The sequence below is a fragment of the Charadrius vociferus genome, unplaced genomic scaffold, assembly GCF_000708025.1.
Source record: "Charadrius vociferus isolate BGI_N301 unplaced genomic scaffold, ASM70802v2 scaffold278, whole genome shotgun sequence".
Taxonomy (NCBI): domain Eukaryota; kingdom Metazoa; phylum Chordata; class Aves; order Charadriiformes; family Charadriidae; genus Charadrius; species Charadrius vociferus.
In genome coordinates, this window is record NW_009649705.1 from 1063572 (window position 1) to 1090594 (window position 27023).

The window sequence follows — 27023 nt, forward strand, 5'->3', positions numbered from 1 at the left end:
GAGACCAAAGCACCTGTGAGACCAAATATGTTAGCCAGCCAAGTTTGCCAACAGAAAACAAGGCAGGCATTGTTATAGATACCCTAGAGCAAAGAACTGTATAAAAAAAGGTGTATCACCAATGTGGTAGTTAGTCTTTCTTCTTCCTGCAGCTGGGGAGACTCTGCCCAGGCAGGGATCCTGACCTTGGAGGGCTCCACCTACGTCCTTGTCTTAACTTGCTGGGATTGTGTCTGTCATGTTCTTTGCAAAGGAAATCAATGGATGAAATGCAACCTAACGTTTGGAGTGCTCGCTCAGGGAGGCTCTCAGGCACTGCAGGAAGACGTGGCTTGCCGTGGGTGCTGAGAACACAAGGATTTCATTAACAGGGTGCATGTAAAGGCATCTGGCAGGTTGGTCAGCTGAAGAGAAGTTGGTGTCACTAGAAAGAGAGAACTAGCTTCTCTGCAGAGAAGAAGTAGTTTCTGCATCACACATTGTCACCATGTGCCCAAGTTCCCTTCTTATTTTGTTGAAGAACACCTGAGAGCAAAAGAGCAGCTTTATGCCTCCTTTTCCTTCTTAGGAGCCTGAAGTTGACCTGACATCATGCTTAGTTGTGTTAGGTAAGCTAGAGGCCAGAAATGGAGACAATGTGGTTTCTGAAGTTCTGTATCGCAGTCTTTTACTGATCATGATCACTCTCAGTGGTGCTGCAGTGAAGAGGAGAGTATCGTTTTTGACAGGCCTATCCCTCAGCCTACTGAGGACCGCTGGCAGTTTTAGTGAAGTATCTTGGTATTGAATCTGCCGTCCATGTCATTGTGGCGTCTGTTGTCTTAGAATTTCTTACTAGGTCTTTGGAGTGACTAATAATGTGTATAACGTTTCATGTGAATATCAGTAACACCGTATAAGAAGAATAAATAGTCAGGCTGGGCAAGCGATGAGGGAGCTGTCTTAAAATAAATAAGCGATAACCCTTAACCTCTGAAGGTAAAAGTGGTTTTGAATTCTGAAAACTTGACTTGAGTGGTGAACATGAATCTTGAAATTATTGGTAAGGAAGGCTAAGTAGTGGCTGCCCATTCAATTTTAAATTGTGATTTCAATTCATACTTCGTTCGTCTAAAATCTTCTCAAATTTGTCTTAGATTTATTAAGTTAAACTAACGTAATCTTAGAACCTAATCAGAACTGAAAGCTAGAGTAAAGGAAATTAAAAAGAACAGCTAAGTATGATGATTCAAAAGACAATACATAGTTATCAAAGAGACCGAACCAAAGACACAACTATCCTGTTGCAAAGAAGATTTGGGAATAAGGAACCAAGCCATTTAAAAACCTTACTAAGATAATAGAAATTAGAGATCATTACCTGACTGGAGATAATTGCTAAAAGAATACTAAAAGAATTCAGAAGAAAGAAGGCTAGAAATGCTGAGCTGCAAAATGCAAGTAGTGAAAATAAATAAAGTTCCATAACTGCTGAAGAAATAAGAGAGCATGGATTCAGTGCAGGAGAGAACAACAAATATCAGAGAAAGCAAAAATATTCCATACCTCTGCCTTATTTTTAAAAAAATCGGTGAATTTTGTTTAGGTAAGTACGGTATGTCGTTTTTGAGAGGTATAGAAACACAACTGAGATTAAGGAATGAAAATTTAGAGAATAATTAGATTAGATGTAGTCAGGTTGTCAGAATATTTAAATTTGTCAAAGCAGTCACTGACCTGGAGGAATTATCGCTCACAAACTCATGAAAAAGTGGTAGTGCTATTGTGATAATGACTCTTATGAAGGGAGGAGAACTTGGGAACTGTAGACTAATCATTCAGACTTTGTCACTCCAGAAGTAGAAGAACCAATTATTAAGCAGCTCATAAGCACCTTGAGAACAATCAAGTGAGCAAAATAACCATGTTTTTTTTCAGAACCATCTGAGATGGAAAAAAATCCACTTTTCTTCTAAAGAAATGGATTGACCTTGGGAATAGGAAGAAAGGGGTTGATAGTGTAACTCTAGACTTAGCAAGCTTTCTGACACCTACAGGATGGAATTCGGCAAGCAAACTGGAGAGTTATGGCTGAGGCAACGCGTAGAAAGCATGCTGAAAGAGCAGGTGAAAGCTTAGTTTCAAACTGGGACCCTTTAAGTGGAAGTCACCAGGGGTCCGGCCAGGAATTACTGTGGTTCTGCATTTTTGTTTTTGATTTGGATGAGAATGCCAAAAGAGTATTCATGCGATGCTGTTAAAGAAAATCATATCTGTTTCTTTTTTTTTAATATATTTTAGTATTTGGTATTGGGGACTTAGCAGTGGGTAGTGTTGGGTCCTGTAGCAGGTGTCTTAAAAAGATGTAGAAAAATTGGAAGAAATACACAGAAGCAGTTTTGGAAAGATAATATGTTTGGAAACAAGACCTGTGAGGAAAGTTGAGGAGATTGAGTTATTTGGCTAGCAAAGAGCTATTATTATATAATTATGTGGGTACACATGAGTATGTATGTTCTGGTATTGAAAACCTTTATGAAAAAAAAAATACCATTGGAATTGAGACTGTGATCATTTGTTTCTTTTGAGTGAGCAGACAGCAGGAGGGAAAAAGTGGTTTAATTTACCGCAAATATGATTATGGTTGGTACCTAATCTTTGCAACGCTTGTCAGTCTTTTCCCTTTTGTGTTGAAGAGGGAAGCAGACACGTAGTAGGTCTAGGATCTTCCTTACAGGGAGTTTTGAAGAAGCCACTGTTGTAGATCACAGAGACATAAATTTCATAGTAAAAGCAGAGAGCCTTCATAGAAGATTGCTTTTCCACTTTTTCTCTCTCTTCAATTACTTGGAGAGGCACTGATGTTGCTCATATTCCACTTTTTGGAGTGTTTTGAAGAGACATGAGGTCATATGTCATTACTCAGCCTCTTGAAGTTTGTGTAACCCCTTCAAAGTAATTTTTTACCTTGCCATGTTGGAAACCAAAGTTGTTTACACAAAGTGCAAATCCCTGGATTAGTTTTCAGATGAGCCTTCTTAAAAGTATACTATAAAATCAAGTTGAAAAGTCTGGGTCTGAGAAAAAGATTAATAAAGGAGTGCACAGTGAACTCTGGGGAAGTGATAGTTCTATAAATAATTAATAGCTAAAAGCCATTTCAAAAAGATTGCTGCCCTGCTGAGGTCAGTATTAAAGTAGACACTGGGACTTTCAAAAGCTCTTAAAGTCACCCTTCAAGGTTTGTTTAGGTTTCTGTCTTTTTGGAGTTGAGTTCGTTTTATGATAAAGAAAATGCCGATAGCAAATATTGTGAAGATTTGTTTTCTGGTGGTAATATGACACTATTCACTGGGCAACTATCTACAGCAGCAGAGTGTTTACAGATATCGTGAGATATGAAGCACTTTTAAGGAAATTCTTTTTGCAAGTGTTAGCCCCGTGAAACTCAAACATACTTTAGCGATAGTATATACATTAGTAGCAGAGCATTTTAAGGAACGCTGCAGGAATTAGTTGCATACATCTCTTGGTAACATTTTGAAATAGCTATATGTGCTTCAGATTGCTTTCTTTATTTTTATATATTTCTGTTCTCACATCTCACATTTCCTCTTCTTTTTTTTTTCCCAGGATTGTAGTACTGGAGCTATATTTGATAATGACAGATATGACTGAATATATCATTGCCATAAATACAGGCTAGAGGGCCTGAAATTAAATGCTTTTCAAATGTAGTGGGAGATTGTCCTTGCTATGAAAAGCTTGCAGTCAAAACAGAAAAGAACAAGAGAGAGGAACTATTATCACCCTCACTTAACAGGAGGTGCCATTTAGACTGGGGGGGGGGGCAGTAGTTTTTTCAAGTTCATATTGCAGTTTGTGGCAGATTCAGGATTAGAATCATGATCCTCTAAATCGCTGTCTGGAATGTCTGTGGCAAAAGATAGTAAATGAGCATTAATGTAAAATAGTGTCTATTTCATCTTCCAGTGTAGGCAGACAATTGGTATGATTACATTATACTAGCAAATATATTTTGCAGTTAAATTGCTTAAAATTTTTCTTGGTTTTTATAAGACCTTACCTTAAGCAGCATTCATGAAGTTTGTTTTAAAATAAGAGGTCAATACTTAAAATTTGGTTTAATTGATAAAGTAGAATAAAACCTTGGGCTTCAATGTGAGTCTGTTACCCAAAGGAAACCATGATGATCTGATTCTAGTTATCTTGGGCTTATGGATCTTTAAAGTTTAGGCAGTAATAAATTATTAGTTGGTAATAAAATGGTGTGTGTATTGAATTTGTATGGGTGCAGAGTTACGTTTTACAACATGAAGGACTCGTTTGGAAATTTTCTGGTTGCACATTTTTTTATATTTTACTTTTAAGACTAGTTATAATGTTTACAAGTAACGTTGTCTCTCAACTTGTCCAAATAAAGTCAGTCAAAGAACAGAATATAAAATCAATTTCATATCTCTTTGTCTTTTAATCCAAGTTTTAAAGATTGTGGAACAATGCAGATTGCAGATCATATATACAGCTTCTTGATGTCAGTGTTCTTTGTTATCCCATGTCCCGCTTCCTCCAGGTCCTTTGTGGGGAGGAGAGATCGTGAAGAGTAAACAGTTTTGAATGATTTTGCTATAAGCAGCTCAAATGCATTAATAGTTTATAAATAAAAATGAAATATTTTTCTTTAATTTAAGTGATTCAAAGACCATATGGTACATATCTAGAATCACCTAAGTGGTTAATTGCATGTTAAATTCCTTTCCTCTTCCGTACTGTAAACAAGTGCAAAAATATTTACATTCCCTGCCTTGCCAGATTTATTTATCATTTTATAATAAAAACACAGAAGTGTTATAAATTGAAATTGTAATCGCTTGCTTGACTCGCTTTCTAAAATGTCAGCGATGTCTTTGAGTTGGTTTACTTTGTGCAGTCTCCCACTCCTAACACAGAAATGCACAACACTGAAAAACTGAAGAATATTGATGTTAGGCAAGTTAGGGGTACAGCACAAGCTGTGGTTTCTTGAAATTAGCTTTCTGTTATTCTAAACAAGATTAGAAACTGTAGCAAAGGAAGTGGCTTTAAAGCTCTTTATTGGATTTTTTTATTATTGTGAAACTCCAGAATGATGATGATGTAATTCTATAAAACTTAGAGGGATTCAGGCCAAAAATACAAAAAGTAAGTTGACCGAGCAAGCCACTGCATACCTATGGAGAGAATTGTTTCTGCCAGTCAGCGAGTGCTCTAGCTTTTCCCCAGAGGTAGCTACTGGCACAGTTTGCGAACTCTGCACTCCAAAACTCATTAAACTGTTTTTTCAAGTGAGAATGAATTGAGGACGTCTTCAAAGCACGCTGTAAACTTGTGTAAGAAACTAATATAATAAGGAAAAGAAATTCTCTGATTTATTGCAGAACGAGAGTGAATTCAAAGTGTATATGAAAATCTTTTTCTCATTCTGTAAAGTAAATGAGTAGCTTAAACAGAAAAGTGGGAGAATGAGTTCTGCTATGTGACAATTTGGTCTCCCCAAAATAAGTGCACGCAGCAGCAGAGCTTGAGCCTGGTGGCCACAGCCCGGGCTTCTGCTGTCGGCGCTGGGCTGCTCACTCCCATTACTCTGCAGGAACAAGAAAAAAAGGAGGAGCCTTACCAGGGAGCTTCTCAACTTGTCTAACTGCAGGCTCAGTTCTTTTGGGAAAGGGAGCATAGAAGAGGTTCAGAGAAGGGCATTTAATTCAAGTAGATTGGCACGCTAATTCGGGGAGTCACTGTAATGAATGAACGAGACTGAAATTTTCTGTATGCGTTGGCTGGATGTTGTTGCAGTTCTGTTGCATTGCTGTGAAATCTCCTGAGTATCTTCCTTGAATTTTGAGAAAAGTGATCTTGAACTTCCATCTGGGGCAGAATATGGGCGTGAAGAACATGAAAATGCAAAGTGGAATCAAAGGAAAAAAGTGAGACCAGATCTCCTGGTTGTCAGATAATAGTTTTTTCTTTTGCTAAAAGCACTTTTTCCCTCTGATATTTTAAAATGGTGCCAGTGCAGCTAGTACATCAGAACAGGAAACTTGCTAAGCTAAATGTGGAGCATCCCTCCGATCTGCGCCCAACAGTAAATTTACCATTTTTCTGTGCTGAAAAGTGGCCTCATAGTTCTTGACCTGTAACCTGCAGCTCTTTACGTTCCAGCTCCGTCTCCTGCGCTGAGTGGCTGACACAGTGCCAACAAAACATCGCCTGTGCCAACTTACAGTGTGCTTGTTTGCATGCCAGAGCACTGTTGTCCTGGAGTTCCACTAGCCCTGATAAACCTTGGGCTCAGCAGATGGAAATAACTTGTACTGATTTCCATGCTACTCTGCTGTTTTCTTCTGGCTCCCAAGTTACCAGAGCCTGGGGCTTCTTCACGACTCTCAGGAGTTTTCCACCCGTGCTGATAGCTAAATTCAAGGGCATTGGGAGCAATAATACCAAGTTAGTGCCAGACCCAGGGGTTCTCCACCCAGTAGCCCTTGAAGGAGATAAGTTGGCTGCTCCTCTGTTGGCTTTCCTGCCAGAATAAGAATTTAATTAAGAAGGGGGAGGGCACCAAATATCATCTCCATCAAATACTGTTCCTCGTGGAAACTATTCAACAACTTGCTCATTGATGTAATTACCGTAGCATACATTTTGTAATTAGAAGACTTAAATGACGAAAATACTTTTCTTAATTTAATGTTGGGTCTTTTCAGGTTCTCACTTGTGTTTTTTGTCTTAAGATGCAAAGCAAAATGGACTTATATATACTTTGAAGCAACTGAAGTCACAGGAGAAACTGTTGGAAGAGCATTTTGAAAAGTCCAAGCACTATTCAAGAATTTCTGTAGTTGGGTTTTTTTTCCTCTTTCAAAACGATGTATTAGGATTTTGTAGCACTGATTCCATGTTATTAGTGGAGCTCCATGGAACAATGATTACCCGCATTCAGACAAAAGCTAGGTTAGTACATATTAAGCTACCTGTAGTTTTTTTCTTTCAGTTTTGTCTTTTTAGAATCACATCTAAAATTTTATACAAGGTTATTTTTGTGATAATTTAATCAGTTCTAAATTTAGAATTCAAATAATTGACTCCTATATTAATTTATGTAGTCTTCAGAACAGCTTAGTTTAACTGATCCTACCATATTGTTGAAATGAACGAAGTGGCTTAACTTTTAAATAGAAGATAGAAGTTGTAGTAAATGATTCAAATTTCTCCTAGAGCAGCAGTCCTGTGCTCTCCAAAGATAACAGCATAAATATGTCTGTCCTCTGACTACAAAGGAAACCTATGTGACTAGTTTGGGCAAGACACCTAGATTAACGTAGCTAAAGTAAAATGAACTGAATCTTACCCCAAGCATGTATCATACAAGGACTTTTTAAAAAATCCTGATAAGGTGTAAGAATACGAAAGTACCAGTGAGGTATTTTTGTTTGTTGCAAGATGGGATGGAAAGCCATTGCACATGGAATTTTGGAAGTATTTCAGACATGGTTATAAGAGAAGCCAGATAATGTTGGTGTGAAAAAGGCCCCTTTAATAACTGCAGTGGATCAGTCGCACACCTTTATTTCAGTCTGTTGTGTTGGATAGAAAGCAGGCATGAACATGACCTGTGGATGGCATATTATCATAACCCATGGGCTATGCTGTAAAATGCACTGTTTTATAAACTCCTGGAATGGGTTCATGGAACTTTTTGAAGTAGGTGATTACTCAGAGTCTTCATTAACTTTCTAGCTGCTTACCAAAAATATAACATTTAATAAGGAGAGTGCCCTAGTTCTACATGTCTAGCCTTCACCCTTTCCAAAAGGGAAATTGACATGTCTTGACTTTTTTTTTTTCTTTTCCATATGAAGAAATCATTCAGCATTGGAAATAACACAAAAAATCTAGTCCCTTTGCATCTATAGCTAATTTTATTAAAATGGAATTTTAGGTAAAAAGGTGAACCATTTAGTTTTAAATACATTTACAGTGATGTGTTTATTTTTTATTGATCATGGAACTTTGTAAAGAAGTATTAGCCTATATATTCTTGGGCTTTTTGAACATTTTATTGCCTAAGTCGTAATCTCATCTGTATAAAGTAGAAAGATTTTTTTAATGCAGGCAGGTAGCTCCTTGTGAATTAGGGTGGAGGTTATGTCTTAATGTTTAAATATTTGTTTACAGGTAGGAAAGTCCAGTTTTGGAAAGTTAATTGCTAAAACAGCATAGAATCAGAAAATGTACTTGAGTAATGTAATAGATAATGGGTAATGGTGAAATATTGAAGATTGGGAGTTCCTGGTCAGAAACTTTGGGTGAGGACTGGGAAAAAAGTAATGACAGGGAATGATGATATGATGGAGTTATTCATACTCTAGAGTGGGGAAAATCTGTACTGGTTAAAAATAAAAAAGGTTTGAAATCAAATATAGGCTTCAAACTTTACTAGGCATTAGCAGTGTTTATAATCAGATTTCCTTGAGCTGCTGTTTGCAATACAAAAACAATCTTAGTTTCAGTATGCCTCTGAGGATTGTAGTCATCTTACATAACTTGAGCTATCTAAAAGTGTGTTCCTTGTGTATTCCAAAGAAGGAAGAGAGAGTCATCTATACCTTATCTGTCTTATGCATCTGTCTTAAGATGGATTGACTCATCCTCTATTTTTGTTTCCTTTTTTGAACACTGTCCTCTTGCTAACGAATTTTTGAGTTTTTAACTCCATCATATTTGAGAGCCTCCCCAAATGCAGGGAGAGAGACGAGCAGTGTCTGTCCTTGGGTTTTCTATATCCTTTCCTTTTCTCTTTTAAAAGGAAGTGATGTGAAGTTTCTTACTTAAGTATATTAGCAAAGACAAGGTCAAACAAAATGTCTTATATTTGAATGGAGGGTACTGAGGCCTATTTTAGGTGCAGACTCTGAAACAAGCTTTTGGTCTTAGACTGGTTGCTGAGAAGATGTTCTTTTCTCCTTGCTCACTTGGGATAGAGAGTTTCAACAAACCTGATCAATGGAATAGTTGATCATCCTGGAATTTCAGACGAGCTGTTTTAGGTGCAGACGATTAAATGCAAGAGCATTTGATGTGAACAATGTGATCTGAGCTGTTGAGGAAGACATACTGTCCTACTTACAGCGTATATGATCCATTAAAATAATTCCTTTCTGATGGGAGAAGTGGAAATATTATTCCCTGTGTCAAGCTCAAAGAAATTATTTTTGTAGCAGAAAAAGCAACTTGGATTTTTCACTGAAATGATCTATTTGGAAATTATTTACATTTCTGAGTATGTGAAACCAGTTAATCAGTAAAGCTTTCCACATTCCTGAGAGAGTTGTCCTTTCAAGTTGAAGCTTTTAATTCTAACTTTGAAAACTTATATACAATAAAATAAAAACCAACATGTTTTCCTGCTCAGTCTTCTAAAAATGTAGGCTCTCTGTTCTGTTTCAAAATGTGCTTTTAGTTTAGTGACTATGGTTATAATTAAGGGACTAGTTAGAAAAACTGTAGCTATAGAGTGTAAACACAGCAACCATAATAATTTTCAGAGCAAACTGGAGAATCTGTATCCAAGCTGAATGTTTTTACATTCTTGCATTACAATGAGATATGGTACAATTGGTGTTTATTTTAAGAAAAGCAAAAAAAAAAAAGTTAATAATTCTTAAGAGTTTGCATCATGCATCAAGAGCGGAAGGAAGACTGAAGGCTGGAGACATTTTTTCATCTCCTCTAACTTTGCTGCTCCTACTTTAAACTAGTTGTGTAAGCTACCAGTAGGGGCTAGATTGCTCACCCGTGGCAAATTCCATCTGTTTTGGACACCCGTCTTAGGGTGGAGATAACCATCTTGTTTAAAGTAGCTTTTGAATGGCTGAATTACAGCTAACTTTGAGAACTTTTATTTGTTGCTCAGAAAAGGGAGATAACAACTTTGTTTCTCATCAGCTGGTCACAATGATGTAGATTATAGGCCACTATTTGCCACCTTTTTTTAGGTAAAAAGACTGATTAAAAGCCAAATACTTTCCTTTTCCACCCTCTTGGTAATTTTTTTTAACATACACATGCATCTTTGACTTGGCTAATGGAGAACAAGATGATGATTCTTTCTTGAATAAAGAAACATAGTTTATTTCATCTGTCAGAAATCAGGAGGTTGTTACTTACAGTGTGATAAAGAATCATGGTCAAAGATAAATGGCTCTGGAAAATTGCTAATGCCCCTTCACTTTTCTGTTTGACTGCCTTAGAAGTTCAGCCATTGACTCTAGGATAAGAACAAGAATCTGACAGCGCATGGATTTCAACTTAAAACATCTGTTATGCTACTTTATTGCTTATCTTCTAGTTCCTCTTTTAAACTCTGTTTTCTATGGAACCTACAAAAATCTTGACAACAGTCATATCACAAGAATGTTAAGAGCTTTGACTTTGGATAGGACAAATAAGATATGTGGCTTGTCTCCTCTTTGGTTTCCTCAGACAGCCAAAAGGGCAGAGTAAGTTTCTCACTCCTTCATCTATATATTCATCCATTTTCAGTTCCAAAAATATGCCCAAATCTTTTGGGAAATAATGTCTTTTCAGCTTGGACCTGCCTGCCTTTCTGCCACATTGCACCAGAGAGGTGACAAAATCATCATCCTTGGAGAAACTGAGACTTTAGACAGAGCCCTGAGAAACCTCATCAAAGTTGGCTCTGCTTTGAGCAAGGGTTGGACCAGATTACCTTCGGAGGTCTCTCCCAATTTAAATTACTCTGTTTCAGTCAAGGAAATTAAAAAAAAGAGTATTTTTATTTTGGTGAAAGTAAGGCTGATAATTCTGATTTTCTCTGCTACGAAAACAGAAGTAAAGAGTCAACACCAAACAGCATTAAAAAAGGAGTCCACCACCACTGGAATGAGTCATAAAGCCAAGTAACAATACATAAATGAATAACAATATAATTACAGATGATAATCTGCTATATATATGCATTTAAAAATGCGCAAACAAATCTATGAACAATAATGTTGCATGTAGATGTAATTTGTCTACCTCTGAGTTTTTTGGCATATGGGAAGCTGTAATTTTTATAGTATCAAATGCAAGTCCCTATTATCATTTTTTTTTGTGGCAAAAGGTTATAGGTTGAACTTTTCCAAGTGTGATACTGTACTTACCCATATGGAAAATGATAAGATGTGGTGTCACCTGTAATGACGTAATTGTGGTTTTCTTTCAAGACCAGTAGAACAACACAGCTGTTATCAAATATGAATACATTTTTTGACTGCTTGGTTTACTCTCCTTCTGACCCTTTTTATATATAATTCAAGTGTGATGGTCAGTATATTGAATATACATTATTTAGGTTGAAAAATGCTTCTTATCGTAAAGGCTGTGTTCATTCTGGGATTTCTGGTGGTGGTGCTTTTTTTTTTTTCTCTTTTCTTAACTGTTTGTCATTAATAGTATTAGATTTCTTCCATCATACTTCAGAAAATGCTGAACAATTTAAAGGATTTAAAAGATTCATTGTGTTCTGGTTTTTGTTTGCTTTCTCCTTACAGGCCTGGCAACTGCGATTCAGTCATCTCGTGGGCTATGGCGCCAAGTATTACTCCTACCTCATGTCTAGGGCTGTTGCGTCCATGGTGTGGAAACAGTGTTTTGCTCAGGACCCATTTGATAGGTAAAACTAGAGAAAATATGAAGTAGAATGGAGTGTTGTACTGCTTGCTTCTGAAAAACGTGAAACAAATGGGGGCACTTAGGCTGATGGGCTTTTCTAATGACAATTAGTTTTTAGCCTTTGTCTTGATTTTAATAGGATTACAAACCAGGAAATAACCACAGGTATAAAGTGTACTTTGGGACATGTTCATTGGTGCAAATAAATTCGTGTCGATGTTTTAAAATACAGGTGTGCCTGTTGGGAGGCACTGAAATCCATATTTAGATGTAATTAGAGAGCTTGATTTTCATGGATGCCTAATTACTTGTAATTTTCTATTGAAATCAAAGCAACTGCGGGTATTAAACAAGCTTCATGTCACCAACTTCAAAGCTAAGTATAGCTATCCTGCTCATTTTGCTTTGTGAAATTAAAAAGTAAATTGTGAGATCACAAATTGTAAGTGTTCTTATACCCTAGGTGAATCTTCAGAACATTGTAACAGAGCAACTTTTCCCCTTGGAGCAATGAGGGCTGAAATGTTGTTCGCAAATTAACTTCTATAAACACCAACACATATTCATATGTATAAAATTTGTTTAGTTCAGTTACTCACAGTATAATTTTAAATGTAATTTGAATTTGAGGACTCAACATGGAATCAAGGCAGTCATTGTTTCAGGGTGGAAAATTTCATTTGATCTCTGTCTCTGAGTTCTGTAGAGATCCTAGAAGTAAATTTGACTGAAAGCTGAACAGGTTGTGTTTGCGGATGGCTCTAACATCTGTATTTCTCCAGGGCAATGGGTGAGCGTTATCGCAGAGAGATGCTGGCACATGGCGGTGGAAAAGAGCCCATACTTATGGTTCAAGGTAGAAAACCAGTTTTATTCCCTTGCTCAAGAAAGAAATAATTTAACTACATTTCCCAATTTGATGTTTTCAGTTTATTATTTCCATTGGATTTATGAAAGAAAACTTCTTCATTTATTTAGTTGGTCATCGACTTTGTGTCATGGTCAGTAGAACTCCTTGTGATACACAGAATAAAAACACACACAGATAGTTGGGGTGAAGCATTGGAAGGTGTTGTATTACAAGGCTGTCCAAAGAATTCAGAATAAGAGTATCACATACTTGAAGGAAGATAGATGACACCATTTTTGGGTACAAAAAATGAGTAACTTTTACATACATGGAATTCATAATAGATCTGGTTATTTTGTATATAAGAATTGGAACTTTTTTGGGCCGCGTCATTTTAGCATCATCAAAACAGCTTTGTTTGTGTCAGTACTTTAAGTACACATTCTCATGAAATAGAAGTCTGAAGACTGTAATAAAGAAACATGGTTCATTATTCCTCTCAATACCGTATTTGCCTTTTGAGTCTGGAAAATAACGTTTAAAAATCATTCATAGCCATAGTAGAAATACTAGTACTTCATGTATTAAAAAAAATGTCAGAAGAATTAAACAAATTTGAGAAACTGCCAACTTTATCTCAAATTTATCAATGAGATCAGGATAAAGACTTTCCTTTGTAATGTTGCAGTTCCTGAGATGAGCACTTGGTCAGTACTTCATCTAATGGGGCATCTTTCAATTCACTCTGAAATTCTTAATATTGAGAGTGAATATTAATTCCTTGGCCTCTATTCAGTTTGGTAGACTGAAGTTGTGGAGTTTTCTTTCTACAGATAAGGAAGACAGTGCTAACGTGTCTGTATTTCATCATGAGTTTGGCATAGTTTCATGACTAGAACATTTCAGTTCTTTGACCTATCTGTTTATATTTGAGGTCATAACCTCTGCTCTCCTTAGACTCATCATATAGTAAGCAACTATATATTCTCTAGATTAGTCTATTTATATTTTTGATCTACAGGGTTACTTTCCATTCAGCATGACTTTGCAAACTTGCCTTTCTTTACTGTTCATGAAGAGTCTTTGTTTGTAACCTCAAAAAAAAATCCCAAAATTGTGGATTACAAGACAGGAACGTACATGTTTATGAGCTAATCCAATTTTTATATTGTAAGTCATATGGTAGAGGAACAAAGAATGTTTTTAAACACCAGTTATGCTTATCATTTCTTCTATTTCTTGTGTGTATTTTTAATTTTACTGAGCATGGAATCTTCCTGGAATGTCCTAGAGGCTATGTTGAAGTTGCTGGCAGTGTGCTCCCTTGAATCAAATATTATTTGAATGAAGTTTGCAAAACTCATCTGTGGATGGACTCATATAAAATCTACAGAGAAGTACAACTGGCTTTCCCCCTTGCATGTGAGAGAGCACTGTAGAACGTGGTACAATCAGTTTGGGGTTGAGAGTATGCATCAGTTATGAGAGAGCACAGTAGAACGTGGTACAATCCGTTTGGGGTTGAGAGTATGCATCAGTTATTTTGGATAAAACTTGCTACTGAAATTAAGCTGAAAAAGTGGCATCATGGTCCAGGCAATTCCAAGTTTATTTTAATTTTAAAGGAAATCCAAATATGATGAAGTCTGGCAAGGTACAGTGAAAGCACACAAACAAGTTTAATTCTTTTGAACATGACAAATGCAGTAATGAGGTGTTTTAGGCATTTCAATATTCACAGTCCTTGATTCATTTAATGCAGATGGTTCATCAGTGAGTCGTCAGGACCAATGGTGTATGATGAAGAGGTGATAGCTCTGCAGCCTGGGGTTTGAAGAAGAGAGCAAGCTATGTTTAAGGAATAGTTGTGCATACTGCATGGCAGTGAACTTGACATTGATGGTAGAATAATGGGATCTTTTATGATGTGACCAAAAAATCTATGTATAAAAGATACACAGTGTGATTTTTATTTTTTTTCTTTAAATCAGCAAATCCATAAACCACTAAACAGAACTGTGTATCACTTTAAGGTCAGTAACTGAAGTGCACCTGCTGGTGTGTTTGTTCACGTGTAATAGGAGAACCAGACAGCAGTAACTCCTCTGTATCAGAGTAATACTGATGATAAGAGCACAGACTGATTTACAAAAAATGGAAGAAGTTTTCAAGATGTTTACAGAATCGTGGAATAGTTGAGGTTGGAAGGGACCTCTGGAGGTCATCTAGTCCAACCCCCCTGCTCAAGCAGGGCCACCTGGAGCCAGTTGCCCAGGACCATGTCCAGGTGGCTTGTGAGCATCTCGAAGGATGGAGACTCCACAACTTCTCTGGGCAACCTGTGCCAGTGCTTAGTCACCCTCGCAGGGAAAAAGTGTTTCTTGATGCTCAGAGGGAGCCTCTCGTGTTTCAGTTTGTGCCCATTGCCTGTGGTCCTGTCACTGGGCACCACTGACAAGAGCCTGGCTCTGTCTGCTTTGCAGCCTGCCTTCAGGTATTTATACACATTTATAAGATCCCCCTGAGCCTTCTCTTCTCCAGGCTGAACAGTCCCAGCTCTCTCAGCCTTTCATCATAGAAGAGATGCTCCAGTCCCTTCATCATCTTTGTGGCCCTTTGTTGGATTCTCTCTGGTATGTGCATGTCTCTCTTTCACTGAGGAGCCCAGTGCTGGGCACAGGGCTCCAGGTGTGGCCTCACCAGCACCAAGTAGAGGGGAAGGACCACCTCCCTCGACCTGCTGGCAATACTTTGCTTAGACATTAAACAGGACTGGACCTAGCAGACCCCTGGGATACATCGCTAGTTACTGGCCTCCAACTAGACTTTGTGGCACTGATCGCCTCCCTCTGGGCTTGACCATTCAGCTAGTTTTTAATCCACCTCTCTGTCTGCTCATCTAGCCCATACATCAACAGCTTCTGTGTGAGGATCTTATGGGAGATGGCGTCAAAAACCTTGCTGAAGTCCAGGTAGACAATATCCACAGCTCTCCCCTTGTCTACTAGGCCAGTTGTTTCATCATATAAGGTTATCAAGTTGGTTAAGCGTGACTTGCCCTTGGTGAATCCATAGTGACTATTCTGGATGATTTTTTTTGTTGTTCATGAGCCTGGAAATGGTTTACAGGATTAGCTGCTCCACCAGCTTCCTAGGGATTGAGGTGGGACTGACCAGCCTGTAGTTCCCTGGGTTCTCCTTCTTGCCCTTCTTGAAGATAGGCATAACATTTACTTTTTTCCAGTCTTTTGGCACTTCTCCTAGTGGCCATGATTGATCAGAGATTACTGAGAGTTGCCTTGCAATGCCATGTGCCAGCCCCCTCCGCACTCATGGATGCATCCCGTTAGGACCTGTGGGCTTATGTATGTCCAGTTTGCTTAAGTATTCCCTGATCTGATCCTCTGCCATCAAGAGTACATCTTCCTTGCTTCCCCTGGCCAATTCTGTATTCTGAATTTCATTTTTATACTCTGCATTTCTTTAATATTACTTTAAACAGAAATTTTAAAAGATATTCAAGATCATAAAAATATCCAGAATTCACCAGCAGTTTCCTTGCCTGTTGGATATTGTGATGTTAATTCGTAGACAGTGTAAAACTTAAACAAACATGCGTGCATGACTGCCTGAAAAATGAAATCGAGGTGACTCAGGTCTTTTGACAAGTTAATAATTTGATTACTTGTTTGGGATTATTTGAGGTTAAATCACAGAACACACATGATGGAAAAGTTTATTATATGTTTGTACTTAATTGCTCCATATTTATTACAAAAATTGAAAATTTAAGGAGAAAAGTAAGAACAGTTACTTGTTCTTTAATTTGCTTAGGGTCAATCAGCTTCTGACTCCCTTTGCTGCATTTTTTCCTTTTCATTACGAATGTTCCAGAATACTTCATTTCCATCCTTTGTTAGTTTTCATCAGTTGCAAAACTGCACTCCCTTAGCAGATGACCACACAGATTGCTGATTAAAGACAGATTCCACCAAACTTAAAAGCTTGTTATTTTACTCTTCTTCAGCGAAACAGTCCCGGTTCTGTGCTCACTAGTGCCGTATTTCAAAAACCTTTAGTTCCATAGACTGTTATTTCAGGCAATTTTTTTTATGTAAAGAAATGTGCTTGCACAAGTCTGACGTTTGGATGTATGTAGCCTCACCCTTCAAGTGCTTCCGTATCTCATTGTGAAGTTAGCCACATTCATTGACTATTTGATAACAGATAACTTCACAAGCGCATTTCATTTATATGGTTTCTTTGTTACGATTTTCTTCTCAGAAGCTATCTATTGTCTTCCTTTTGTGTTTGGATCTGACCCTAGCTTTTCATCTTTCTCCCACGTGGTTCCAGAGATGTACTGATTAGGGAAGATAAAGGATCTGACCTGCCATCCAGTGGAGTTACTGACAAGATTCCTGTTTGGACTAGTCTTTAATTAGAAAATACAATCTACTTTTTTTGTTGTTTGGATTTTATTCTCTTGGCATTTGTTTCCATTTAAAACAAAAACCCACAACACAAAGGCTTTATGAAACCTTTTTTAATATTTTCTGAAGTGACCCCTTTTATCTTACCCCTTTGATAATCAACAAAATACAGAAATAGTCACAAATATGGGTAGCAGGAGCAATTAAAAAATGAGTGAACAGTGCTTTGTCCAAGAGGCTAGCTTTTTTTTTTTTCTTTTTTTTTTTTCTCCTTAGAGAGGAAATACAGTTTGGGAAGAACTTGATTCCTCTGTCATTTTGGCTTGGCCACATGGCTCTTGCAGACCCTCTCCTTCCCAGGACTACATGGCATTAGGGATTCCAAATTCCTTTAAAGATATGTAACCCAGGTGTCCCTTCCAGGTCCAGTGGTGTGCTGGTTGCAGGTCTGAACAAGATTCAGGTGTGCACCATCCCTCTCTCTCTCCCTTGGCACTCCCTGACTGGAAAAAGAACAACCCAGGTGCATAGGCAGAAAGTATTGCAGTGTGAAAAGTACTGGGTTGGATGATCTGGGAACTGAGAGCGTGGAACGTGTCGTGGAGTGCGCTTCTCCTGCAGTTCTGATGCAGTCACGTAGCTCTTTGGGTCTCTGAAGAGGTCCTCGTGCAAAATACATGTGAAATTGTGTTCTTGATTTGTTAATGCTGTGTTATATTGCAGACAGACATGCTTAGCTGTGTGCATACATGGTAATCAAACCAACTGAATCTGTCAATGAACACGCATTTGCTCCAATGCAAGAGGTTGTAAAAATCTTCAGAGAATGATTGTATGTCTCTTTGAAAGTAGAAGAAATACGCAGAAATCCTAAAAGGTGATGTGAATGACAACATATGTTAACTCAAACTACATGGACCCAAAATAATTAGTGTTCCAAAGGGGCAGAGGCCAAATTTTGCCACAGGCTTTATTCTTCTCCCAATTTTCAGTGATTGTAGGTTACAGCTACCATCTCTCAAAAGGGTGTGGTTAACCACAGTGCTGTAATGTGAAAGAAAACTTCAAAGCAGAGAAGATAAGCTGTGCAGTTGCCTTAGGCTTGGGAGAGACTGAACTGAAATAAGGAGTTGGGCTGAACGTGTAGAATACACTCCTAGATTTTAAAACTGCAACCATCAGACCTTGTGGACATCTTACTAAATCATTAAGACTGAAGTGCTGAGTACTTACAATATATCAAAGCTGATCTTGCTTTGATATATTTAATGGAGTTTAAAAGGAGACGTGACCATTCTTAACACATCTGTGTAGATTAAGAGGTTAAAACACGGAAATACCATCAGTGTCTGTTTCTTTTGGAGTTGTCTACTCTAAAATCTGTAGTTATTTATTTCATAAGGACATGATCATTTTACTACAGTAGGAGTCCTTCAGCAATGACCTCAGTTACTCTTCATCCTTCCCTTGCAAAAGCAAATTCTGCTCATGTCTGCTTTTGATGTCAGTGATGGGAAAATAGCGATGCAGTAGACCACTAATGCAAGAAATCTGAAATCTGTTTGTATTATCAAAAGTTGGAACTACTGGGTAGGAGGTCATTTGACATCACTATTGCCAGAACGATTTGGAATTCTCCTACATATTTAAAACAAACCATGTGGAGTCTAAATGAATGCAGTTTGTAACAAGTTTTGGGTGAGATCTGGTAAGACTGTATTCAGCTGCACTAAAATGCATCCAAGTGTACTGTAGCTACTTATGTTTCTTTTATTCATTTTGTAATATGCAGGGTTGGAATGTTTTTGTTACTATCTACCATTTTTATGTAAGAGGGAAATTAAATCTACTGGAAGATAATCCCAGCATCAGTCTCTTCTCTTCGCCCTAATCATTATACTGTTAGCTTTTATTCGTTTGCAACGTACTGATAATCATAGTTTTAAGAATTGTCCACAGCAGAATAAATTTTAGTGTGTCAAAAGAATTAGCTAAACATCATCCAGCTGGCTGGTTTTTATAAAGTCAGTATTGGAAGGGGGGGTTGTATTTTGCTTGGGGAGTGGTGGTTATGTCTATTATGGCCATCCTTATATACTGTCTATGCAGCATTACAGTCATCCCTCCATATTGATACCTGATAGAAAAGGGCATATTGGCGATAGAAAAATGGTTCTTTTGTAGAGCTATGTCTTAAAAATTGGAAGGAATGAATAACATCACCAACTTGAGATTTTTATACCTGAGCCTAGTCATCCAGAATTTCTTTCGGGGATACAGGGAAAAGTAGGTTCTTCAGTGGCACGACTCATCTCATCGTAAAGTAGACCTCTGAAAAAGGTCAGATGAGTGGCACCCTTGAAGGTCTTCCTACTGTTCAGTCTCTAGAAGTAGAGTCAGTTAGTTCAGATCTGAATGTCTGAGGCAAAATGAGGCCAAAACAAGGCAAAATGAATTGCACTGTTGGGACTGGACCACTCCAACTGACTTTAAGATGAAGCTCCAGTAATCACACAAGACAGTACGTGTTCCAGTGGGCTGCCGTCCATGTCACCTTCTTAAGGCAATCTCTCCACTTCTCAGAAAACTGCAGGAAAATAATATGAGTTTAAACTGGATGTTTTTCCGAGTTTTGTAGGGAGCAAATACTCACGTCCCCCAGGCAGCCTGCTCAGGAACCTGGGAGAGGGAGCCTGCAGGAAGCCGTGGCTCTCTGGGGAGGTTAGATTAGCAGCTGGTATCTGGTCACATCTGTTTCTCAGCCCAGCACATAGCAAGCCATTTTTCATTGGGAACTAGAAGTAATTCCACTGCAATTTTACTAACATTAGAGTAGATGACAAGTTTACCAAGTATTTGGAAATACTAATTCTGCTCTCTTTCATTTTGAAAATAGCTCGATGCAAACTTCATTTAACAACATTTCAGTCAACCTATATATAGTACGGGATTTGTTTTCCTTTTAGTGCTCACTATTAATCTACTGGGTCATGGCAGTTTGTGTTGACAGTTGCAACGTGTTTAAATCAGATTGAAATGGGATTCTGTGAGGTCTTAGCAAGAAAATTCTTTTTGGTTGCTCACACAAAATTACCTCAAGCTGCTCTGTTTCCTGGTGGGTTTTGAATCGTTGTGTTATAGTAAAAGATTCCGGTCTTTTAGCAGCATGCAATTATAATTTCCACTGAAAGCAAATATTGTTGAGGATGTGAAAGAATATAAAATTATGTTCAGTAGGTACGCCGATGAAAAAGGGTAGAACAAGGTTATATTTACATTGGCAGTTGTCAGAAAGAACAGATCACTTCAAAGAAGTACAAAGATGAAATTTGACATTATTTGGCAGCTGTACTGTTTTTTTTTTTCTGGCACAAGTAATGCAGTAAATTTCCATATATAATCTTGAAAATGTTAATAACAGTGAAAAGACCAACATTAATGTAGTGTTATGTACAAAGAAACATCTGAAAATAATTTACAAGATATATTCTCATGCTTTCTAAAAACTGGGATTCTGGGGAGGAAGGTGTGAGATTTTTAGCTGCTCTGTTTATGGAATTACGTGGCAAAATACTTGAGTGTGATTCTTCATTATGCTAATTTCCCTGTCTGTTATTCTGTAGCCATATGCTGCAGCTAACAGATGCACTAATTACAATTTTTAATAAAGGTAAGTCTTGGTACTGTAAAAAAGCAAAACTAAAACTGCAGTGCACTGAAAATGATTTTGTTTGGGTATGTTTCATGCCTTGTGAAAAATTTCAAGGGTATTGGTACACTCAGTGCTAAATTAAATGCTTTTAAGGTGTGTAACACTTTGAAAATACATGTTGTTTTTTCTGGCTCTGTCAGACCTGAGACTCAGCAGATAATGATTTAGATACCTGCTCAATCACTGATTTATTCCAGTCATTTGGAAATGACTGAGTCTATGGTTACATTGCTTTAAAATGGATATAATTCCCTGCTTAAGCAAGATTGTAATGATAACAATCAGTTAACAATCTTGAAACCTGTCAATTCTGTGGTAACACGTAACAGGTAGCTTGAAGAAATTAAATAATCCCTATACACTATAATTCCATTTATTTCTTGTCAAAGAAACACAATAGCTGTTTCTGTCATGTTGTCCCATTAGAAGTGAGTTAGTGATAAGCATTATTATTGACAAAGCTTTCAAGGTCATAGTATTCTTGCTAAGACTCTGTTGTCTTGGTTTTGTAGGTATGCTTCAGAAATCACCTTCAGTTGAAGATTTTGTGGATGCCCTTGTTTCAGATTTAGACCAGGACTTTGAAATGTTTATCACGGACTCATAAAGATGTTCAACAGAACTGAATTCTTTTATGGAAGACTGCATATATCTTCATAATTGTGGATAAAATAATTGTTGTGACTGGTTTTGCTTCTTGGTGAACACTTGTAAAAGTCTGAATACTCATGTTGGTGAAACAGTAATAAATAATTTCATTGGATCACCTGGTTTCGTTTATGAAGATGATGGCTTTCCGTTGCATAGGAGCGTAGGCATGGAATTTGGGAGAACAAATCCTCTAGCAAGTACTGTTAGAAAATTTGATCTTGTTGGGACAACTGATTAAAGGGGAATTGAACTCATCTTCAGGGTGAGTGGAGTGCTATGAATGGTCTTTTGGTACACACATTGGATTCAGTATTAGGACACACCTGTCGAGTATGGATATTCTTTAAACTTGTTTAACCCTATTCCTTGCAGGAGTTCTACATTGGGAAAAAGCAAATTGTGTTTGCAACAAAGGGGAAATTGGGAAGAAAGATGAAGTGGAAAACTAGGAACTGTATTTGAGAAAGGGAACAAAAAGACGAGAAAAGGAAAACCATAGTCAGACGGATATGTGATGGAAAATGTTAGGGTGTGGAGGAAAGAGATATCTTGCAACACAGAAAGAGAGAGACAAAAGAGTAAAATAGGCACCCCACAAATGTTTCCTAATGGAGGGTAACATGGAAGGTAGCCATGCTTTTGTAGCTGTTGTAATCAAATGGGTATATGCACAGCCATGTTTGTAAGTAAAAATAGTATCTTTAGTTATACGAAGCCATTGAGCAGGTCTTCTTCAGGTTTGGAATAGAATAGCAAACTTTAAATCTAAATACAAAAGATGGACCGTTCGTTCTATCAAGTGCATAAAATGATTGGGAGGAGGAATGGAATTTACAAGGTGCCGTAAAACTGGTCTTGCTATTGAAGTAGTATTTTTTTAAATATCCAACAGAGTTACAGTTTTAGTTCTTAAGCTTATCTTTTGCAGATCATCTGCTGAGCTTCAGTGTTCGGGGGTCAGCAGTTTTCTGAGGAGTATTCTTGCATTAACTGGGTCCTTTTGTTCTTTTATCTGTTATCTGGGTGTGTTTGGTTTATTGTGTAGCGGTGGTTTAGTTTTGCCCACATTACTTTAAGGGCTTTACTGGATGAAGTCTATCCACAAAGAGGGCTTTAAAATAAAGTTGCTGGGGGAGGGCAACCTCAGTCCATCCCACTCTGACCAGTTTGATGCCAGTGCCAGCAGTAGATGCCCAGAGTCTGGAGAAAGATCACAGGTCAGCAGGAGAGCACCTGGAGTGCACGACAAAGGAATTCCAGCCACTCCAGTCCGTAAGTCAGCTTTATCCAGGCCCAACTTCAATGCCTCTAGGCAAACACATGTAGCATGGGGAGTAAACAGGAGGAGTTAGAGATGCGCATGCGCCTGCAGGGCTATGATCTCATTGACATCGAAGAGCCGTAGTGGGATGGCTCCTATGACTGGAGTATGGGAAGGGACGGATACAGGCCCTTTAGGAAGGACAGGCAGGGGAGATGAGGAGCGGGTGTAGCCCTCTATGTCCATGACCAACTGGAGTGCACAGAGCTCTGCCTGGGGATGGATGAGGAGCTGACTGAGAGCTTATGGGTCAGGATTAAAGGGAGGGCAGGGACAGGTGACATTATAGTGGGGGTCTGCTATAGGCCACCTGACCAGGAAGACTGGGCGGATGAGGCCCTCTATAGACAGATAGGAGCAGCCTCACATTCACAAGCCCTGGTCCTCATGGAGAATTTCAACCACCATCTGTTGGAGGCACAACACAGCAGGGCATAAACAATCCACAATGTTCCTGGAATGCGTCAACGATAACTTCCTTCTCCAAGGAGTTCAAGATCCTTAGGGCAGTGAGGAGGGCACACTGCAAGCTCACTAACCTGGACTTCAGGAGAGCAGACTTTGGCCTTTTCAGGGATCTGCTTGGTGGAGTACCATGGGATAAAGCCCTGGAGTGAGAGGGGTCCAAGAAAGCTGGTTAATATTCAAGGATCACCTCTGAGCTCAGCAGCAATGCATCCCAACAGAGAGGAAGTCAGGCAAAAACTCCAGGAGGCCTGCATGGATGAACAAGGAGCTCTTGGACAAACTCAAACACAAAAAGAAAGCCTACAGAGGGTGGAAGCAAGCACAGGTAGCCTGAGAGGAATGCAGAGAAATTATCCAAGCAGCCAGGGGTCAGGTTAGGAAAGCTAAAGCCCTGATAGAATTAAATCTGGCCAGGAATGTCAAGGGCAAAAAGAAAAGCTTCTGCAGGTATGTCAGTGATAAAAGGAAGACTAGGGAAAATGTGGGCCCTCTCCAGACAGAAACAGGAGACCTGGTTACCTGGGCTATGGAGAAGGCTGAGGTACTCAATGACTTTTTTGCCTCAGTCTCCACCAGCAAGTGCTCTAGCCACACTGCCCAAGTCGCAGAAGGCAAAGGTAGGGACTGAGAGAATGAAGAACCGCCCACTGTAGGAGAAGATGAAGTTTGAGACCATCTAAGGAACCTGAAGGTGCACAAATTCATGAGACCTGATGAGATGCATCCACAGGTTCTGAGGGAACTGGCAGATGAAGTTGGTAAGCCACCATTGTATTTGAGAAGTTGTGGCAGTCTGGTGAAGTTCCCACTGACTGGAAAAGGGGAAACATAACCCCCATTTTTAAAAAGGGGCAAAAAGTAAGACGCAGGGAACTACAGGCCAGTCAATCTCACCTCTGTGCCCGGCAAGACCATGGTGCAGATCCTCCTGGAAATTCTGCTAAGGCACATGGAAAATAAGGAGGTGATTGGTGATAGCCAACATGGCTTCACCAAGGGCAAGTCATGCCTGACAAATCTGGTGACCTTCTATGATGGAGTTACAGTGTGGGTGGGTAAGGGGAGATAAACAGGCGTTGCTGCATAGGCTCGGCCTGAATCTGGTCCCTGCATGTTTGTTTACATGGAGTTTCCTTTTAATGATGAGTGGACGAGCATTGGGCAACTGTTTAAAATATAGGAGGGCAGGTTTTAGGGGGTACAAAGCCATTCAAAACAAAGATGTTTTTCCAGGATAGGCTGGAGCAGTTTAAGGTTGCACATTATATAGCAGGTGACGAACAAAGGAAATATTATCAGTGGTGTTTCCTTTTTCTCTTGAAATAAATTATGAAGTGGTATTTGAGTGCCTATTAAAAAAAAAAAAAAAAGAAGAATTTTTCTCTAGAAATGGCCTTGTCTTTTAGAGGTCATCTGTAGGTTGTTACAAAAGATATCATAAGTGTCCTGCTCAGTGGAAATGCAGTTAAAGAAGTGTCATTATTTAGGCCAAATCAGCTACTGGGGACCTGGGGGACCCCAGATGGGACCGACAGATGCTCCCCTCTACCCCTCTTCAAAGAGAGAGGCAGAGGAGGGAAAAGAGACTTATGAGTTTAGAAGGAACTAAAATACCTTAATGAAATATTAATAATAAAATAAAAGGAAATAATGAAATATATACAAAACCGTATCAAGCTCCCAAGATGACAATCACGACTCCGGCTAGCACTGGGGCAGTCCCAGGCTGGACTCAGTGACGGACGGGAACTGGATTCCGGATCTGCATTCAGAATCAGGATCAAAGGCAGACGAACAGACAGAGTCCTCCTCGGATGTCGGCCATTGAAGAAAAAGAGCTGACTCTTTGATGCCTCAGCCGTTATACTGAGCGTGAGGCAGATGGGATGGAATTCCCTGTTGGTCGGTTTTGGGTCACCTGTCCTGTCCACTCCTCCCCCCAGGGGGGATCCCTCTATGCTTTTCCACTTCTGACCCTCCAATAGGGCAAAAACCAAAGTTTGTTGGCCTCGGCTGTTAGAGCAGTAAGTATAAGCAAGAGCGTCTCTGCATACCATGCCTGGGCAGCAGCTATAAACACAGGTCTTATCACTCTGAGAGAGTGAACATTGTCTGCACAATATGCTGTTAATTTCAGTAGTTAGAAGAGGCCCAGCTAAGAAGCGAAGCTATGAACAAAACTGGTCCTGTTTTACCTCAAGCCAGGACAAGAAGAAATAGAGGAAGAGAACCAAGGCTGAGAGATGAGGGCAAATAGCTGGGAGAGAAGCAAGTGAAGGATAATGATAAAAAAGCTCAACCTGAAAAAGTGGATATTTGGGAAGGGATAGATAAGTGTGAGAGCTAATTGGATGGTTGGTCCCTGTGTTTTAGCAGAATTTGTGCTATCGGGTATCGTTTGATATTTTTCCCTATTTTTTCACTTTGTTTTGCACGGTGGGAATTTGTCTTGTATGAATAGCACTGCCATTCTGTTAGAACTGGGTTTAGACAGTTTCAGATATTAAATGTTTTGATTAAACAATAGCAGGCATATTTTGAAACGTGTACCACAACAAGGCTTCTGTGTTGTACGCCTGAATGGCTACATTCTCTATCTGCAATTGGTCCCTACCAGGAAAGAATGAGTGGTTTCGCTTAACAAACTAGGTGAGTATTTTGCTGTAAGTAATCTGATTTTAAAAGACAACTCAAAACCTAAAAAAAATGTAAATTTAGGTGTGAGTAAAAACACATTGTGAATGTGGGAAGTTCTCAAAAGATACAATAGCTCATGAATGTAAATTTAACAACCCCTTGTAGAGTATTTAATGGAAGCGTGTTTTAAAGGGAAATCAAGGGTGTTATGTTTGTTGCCTGGTTTTTGTACTGAAAAAAACTACCAATAATGTTTATCTGGAGTTGGCACATGTTGAAAGATTTATTGAGACAAAAAGAACTTAGCAAAAGGAAGTCCTAGTGCTGACACGGACCTGGGAGCACTACCATAAAGAAAATAAAGCATCGTAATTGGCCGGATAAGCAGAGCATTTTAATTTAAGAGATTTCCCCTAGATTTTAATCTGAAAGAAATTCAAGTGATGTTGGTTCTAGAGTGTAGATACTTTATCAAAATACATGTAGTAATCACACTGTTTTATGCCCGTGGCTGCTATTACTTCCTTAATTCACTGTCTCATTTGATCCTTCTGTAACAACAATCTTTTCAAGTTTTTATCAGAGTGGTGTCAAACAACATATTCCTAATACTGAAATCAGATATAGACAAAGGAAAAAAATCTTGGCTTTTGCCAGAGCACAGTGGACTGTAGCCTATTGTCGCAGATTCATAGCTCTGGGGACGTTTGACAAAGATGGGAGCTGGTAGAAAAACGAATACAACTCAGAACGACGGCTTCAGTTTTTTTGTGAAGAAACTTTGTTGACTCCACTAATTTTTGTTTTATGAAATAACCTTTGAGGATTGAACAGTAGACGTGATTAAGCCTCTTGGGAACGTATTGTATCACCACTACGATGCTTACTACAGAAAGGGAAATATTATTCTAAATGATTTTTTTTTCTCTTTTTTGGTAGTTTCTAAAAATGCTTCCAGCTGTTCAAATGTCTGATGCTTTTTCCTTTCTTTTTTTTTTCTTTTTGAGAAACTTTTATTTTCCAGAAAATATGTGTTCTTTCAGTAATGTGAGACCTCTCTTGTGACCAGCAGTGTAACTCTTTGTAAATGTAAAAACCACTGTAATCCTTTTCCAGCATTCCATGTTTTCCCTGTGGGGCTGCCGAACCAGCTATCCAAAAGTTGGTTTTATAATACTCAGTGTCATGCTTTTAATCTGAAATTGTACTATGTTTTGGATTTTAGCTGCTATAGAA

At 38.6% G+C, this 27023-nt stretch overlaps 1 protein-coding gene across 1 annotated transcript in view; it reads left to right on the forward strand.

The window, feature by feature from the left end:
• The window catches only part of MIPEP (mitochondrial intermediate peptidase), a 77875-nt gene extending 56558 nt beyond the window's left edge, over nt 1–21317 (forward strand). Inside the window, exons 17-19 of the mRNA XM_009890643.1 lie at nt 11595–11716; nt 12498–12571; nt 21223–21317. Of these exons, the coding sequence (XP_009888945.1) occupies nt 11595–11716; nt 12498–12571; nt 21223–21317 (291 nt within the window). The remainder of the gene's footprint in view (nt 1–11594; nt 11717–12497; nt 12572–21222) is intronic.
• The last annotated feature ends 5706 nt before the right edge of the window (nt 21318–27023 follow it).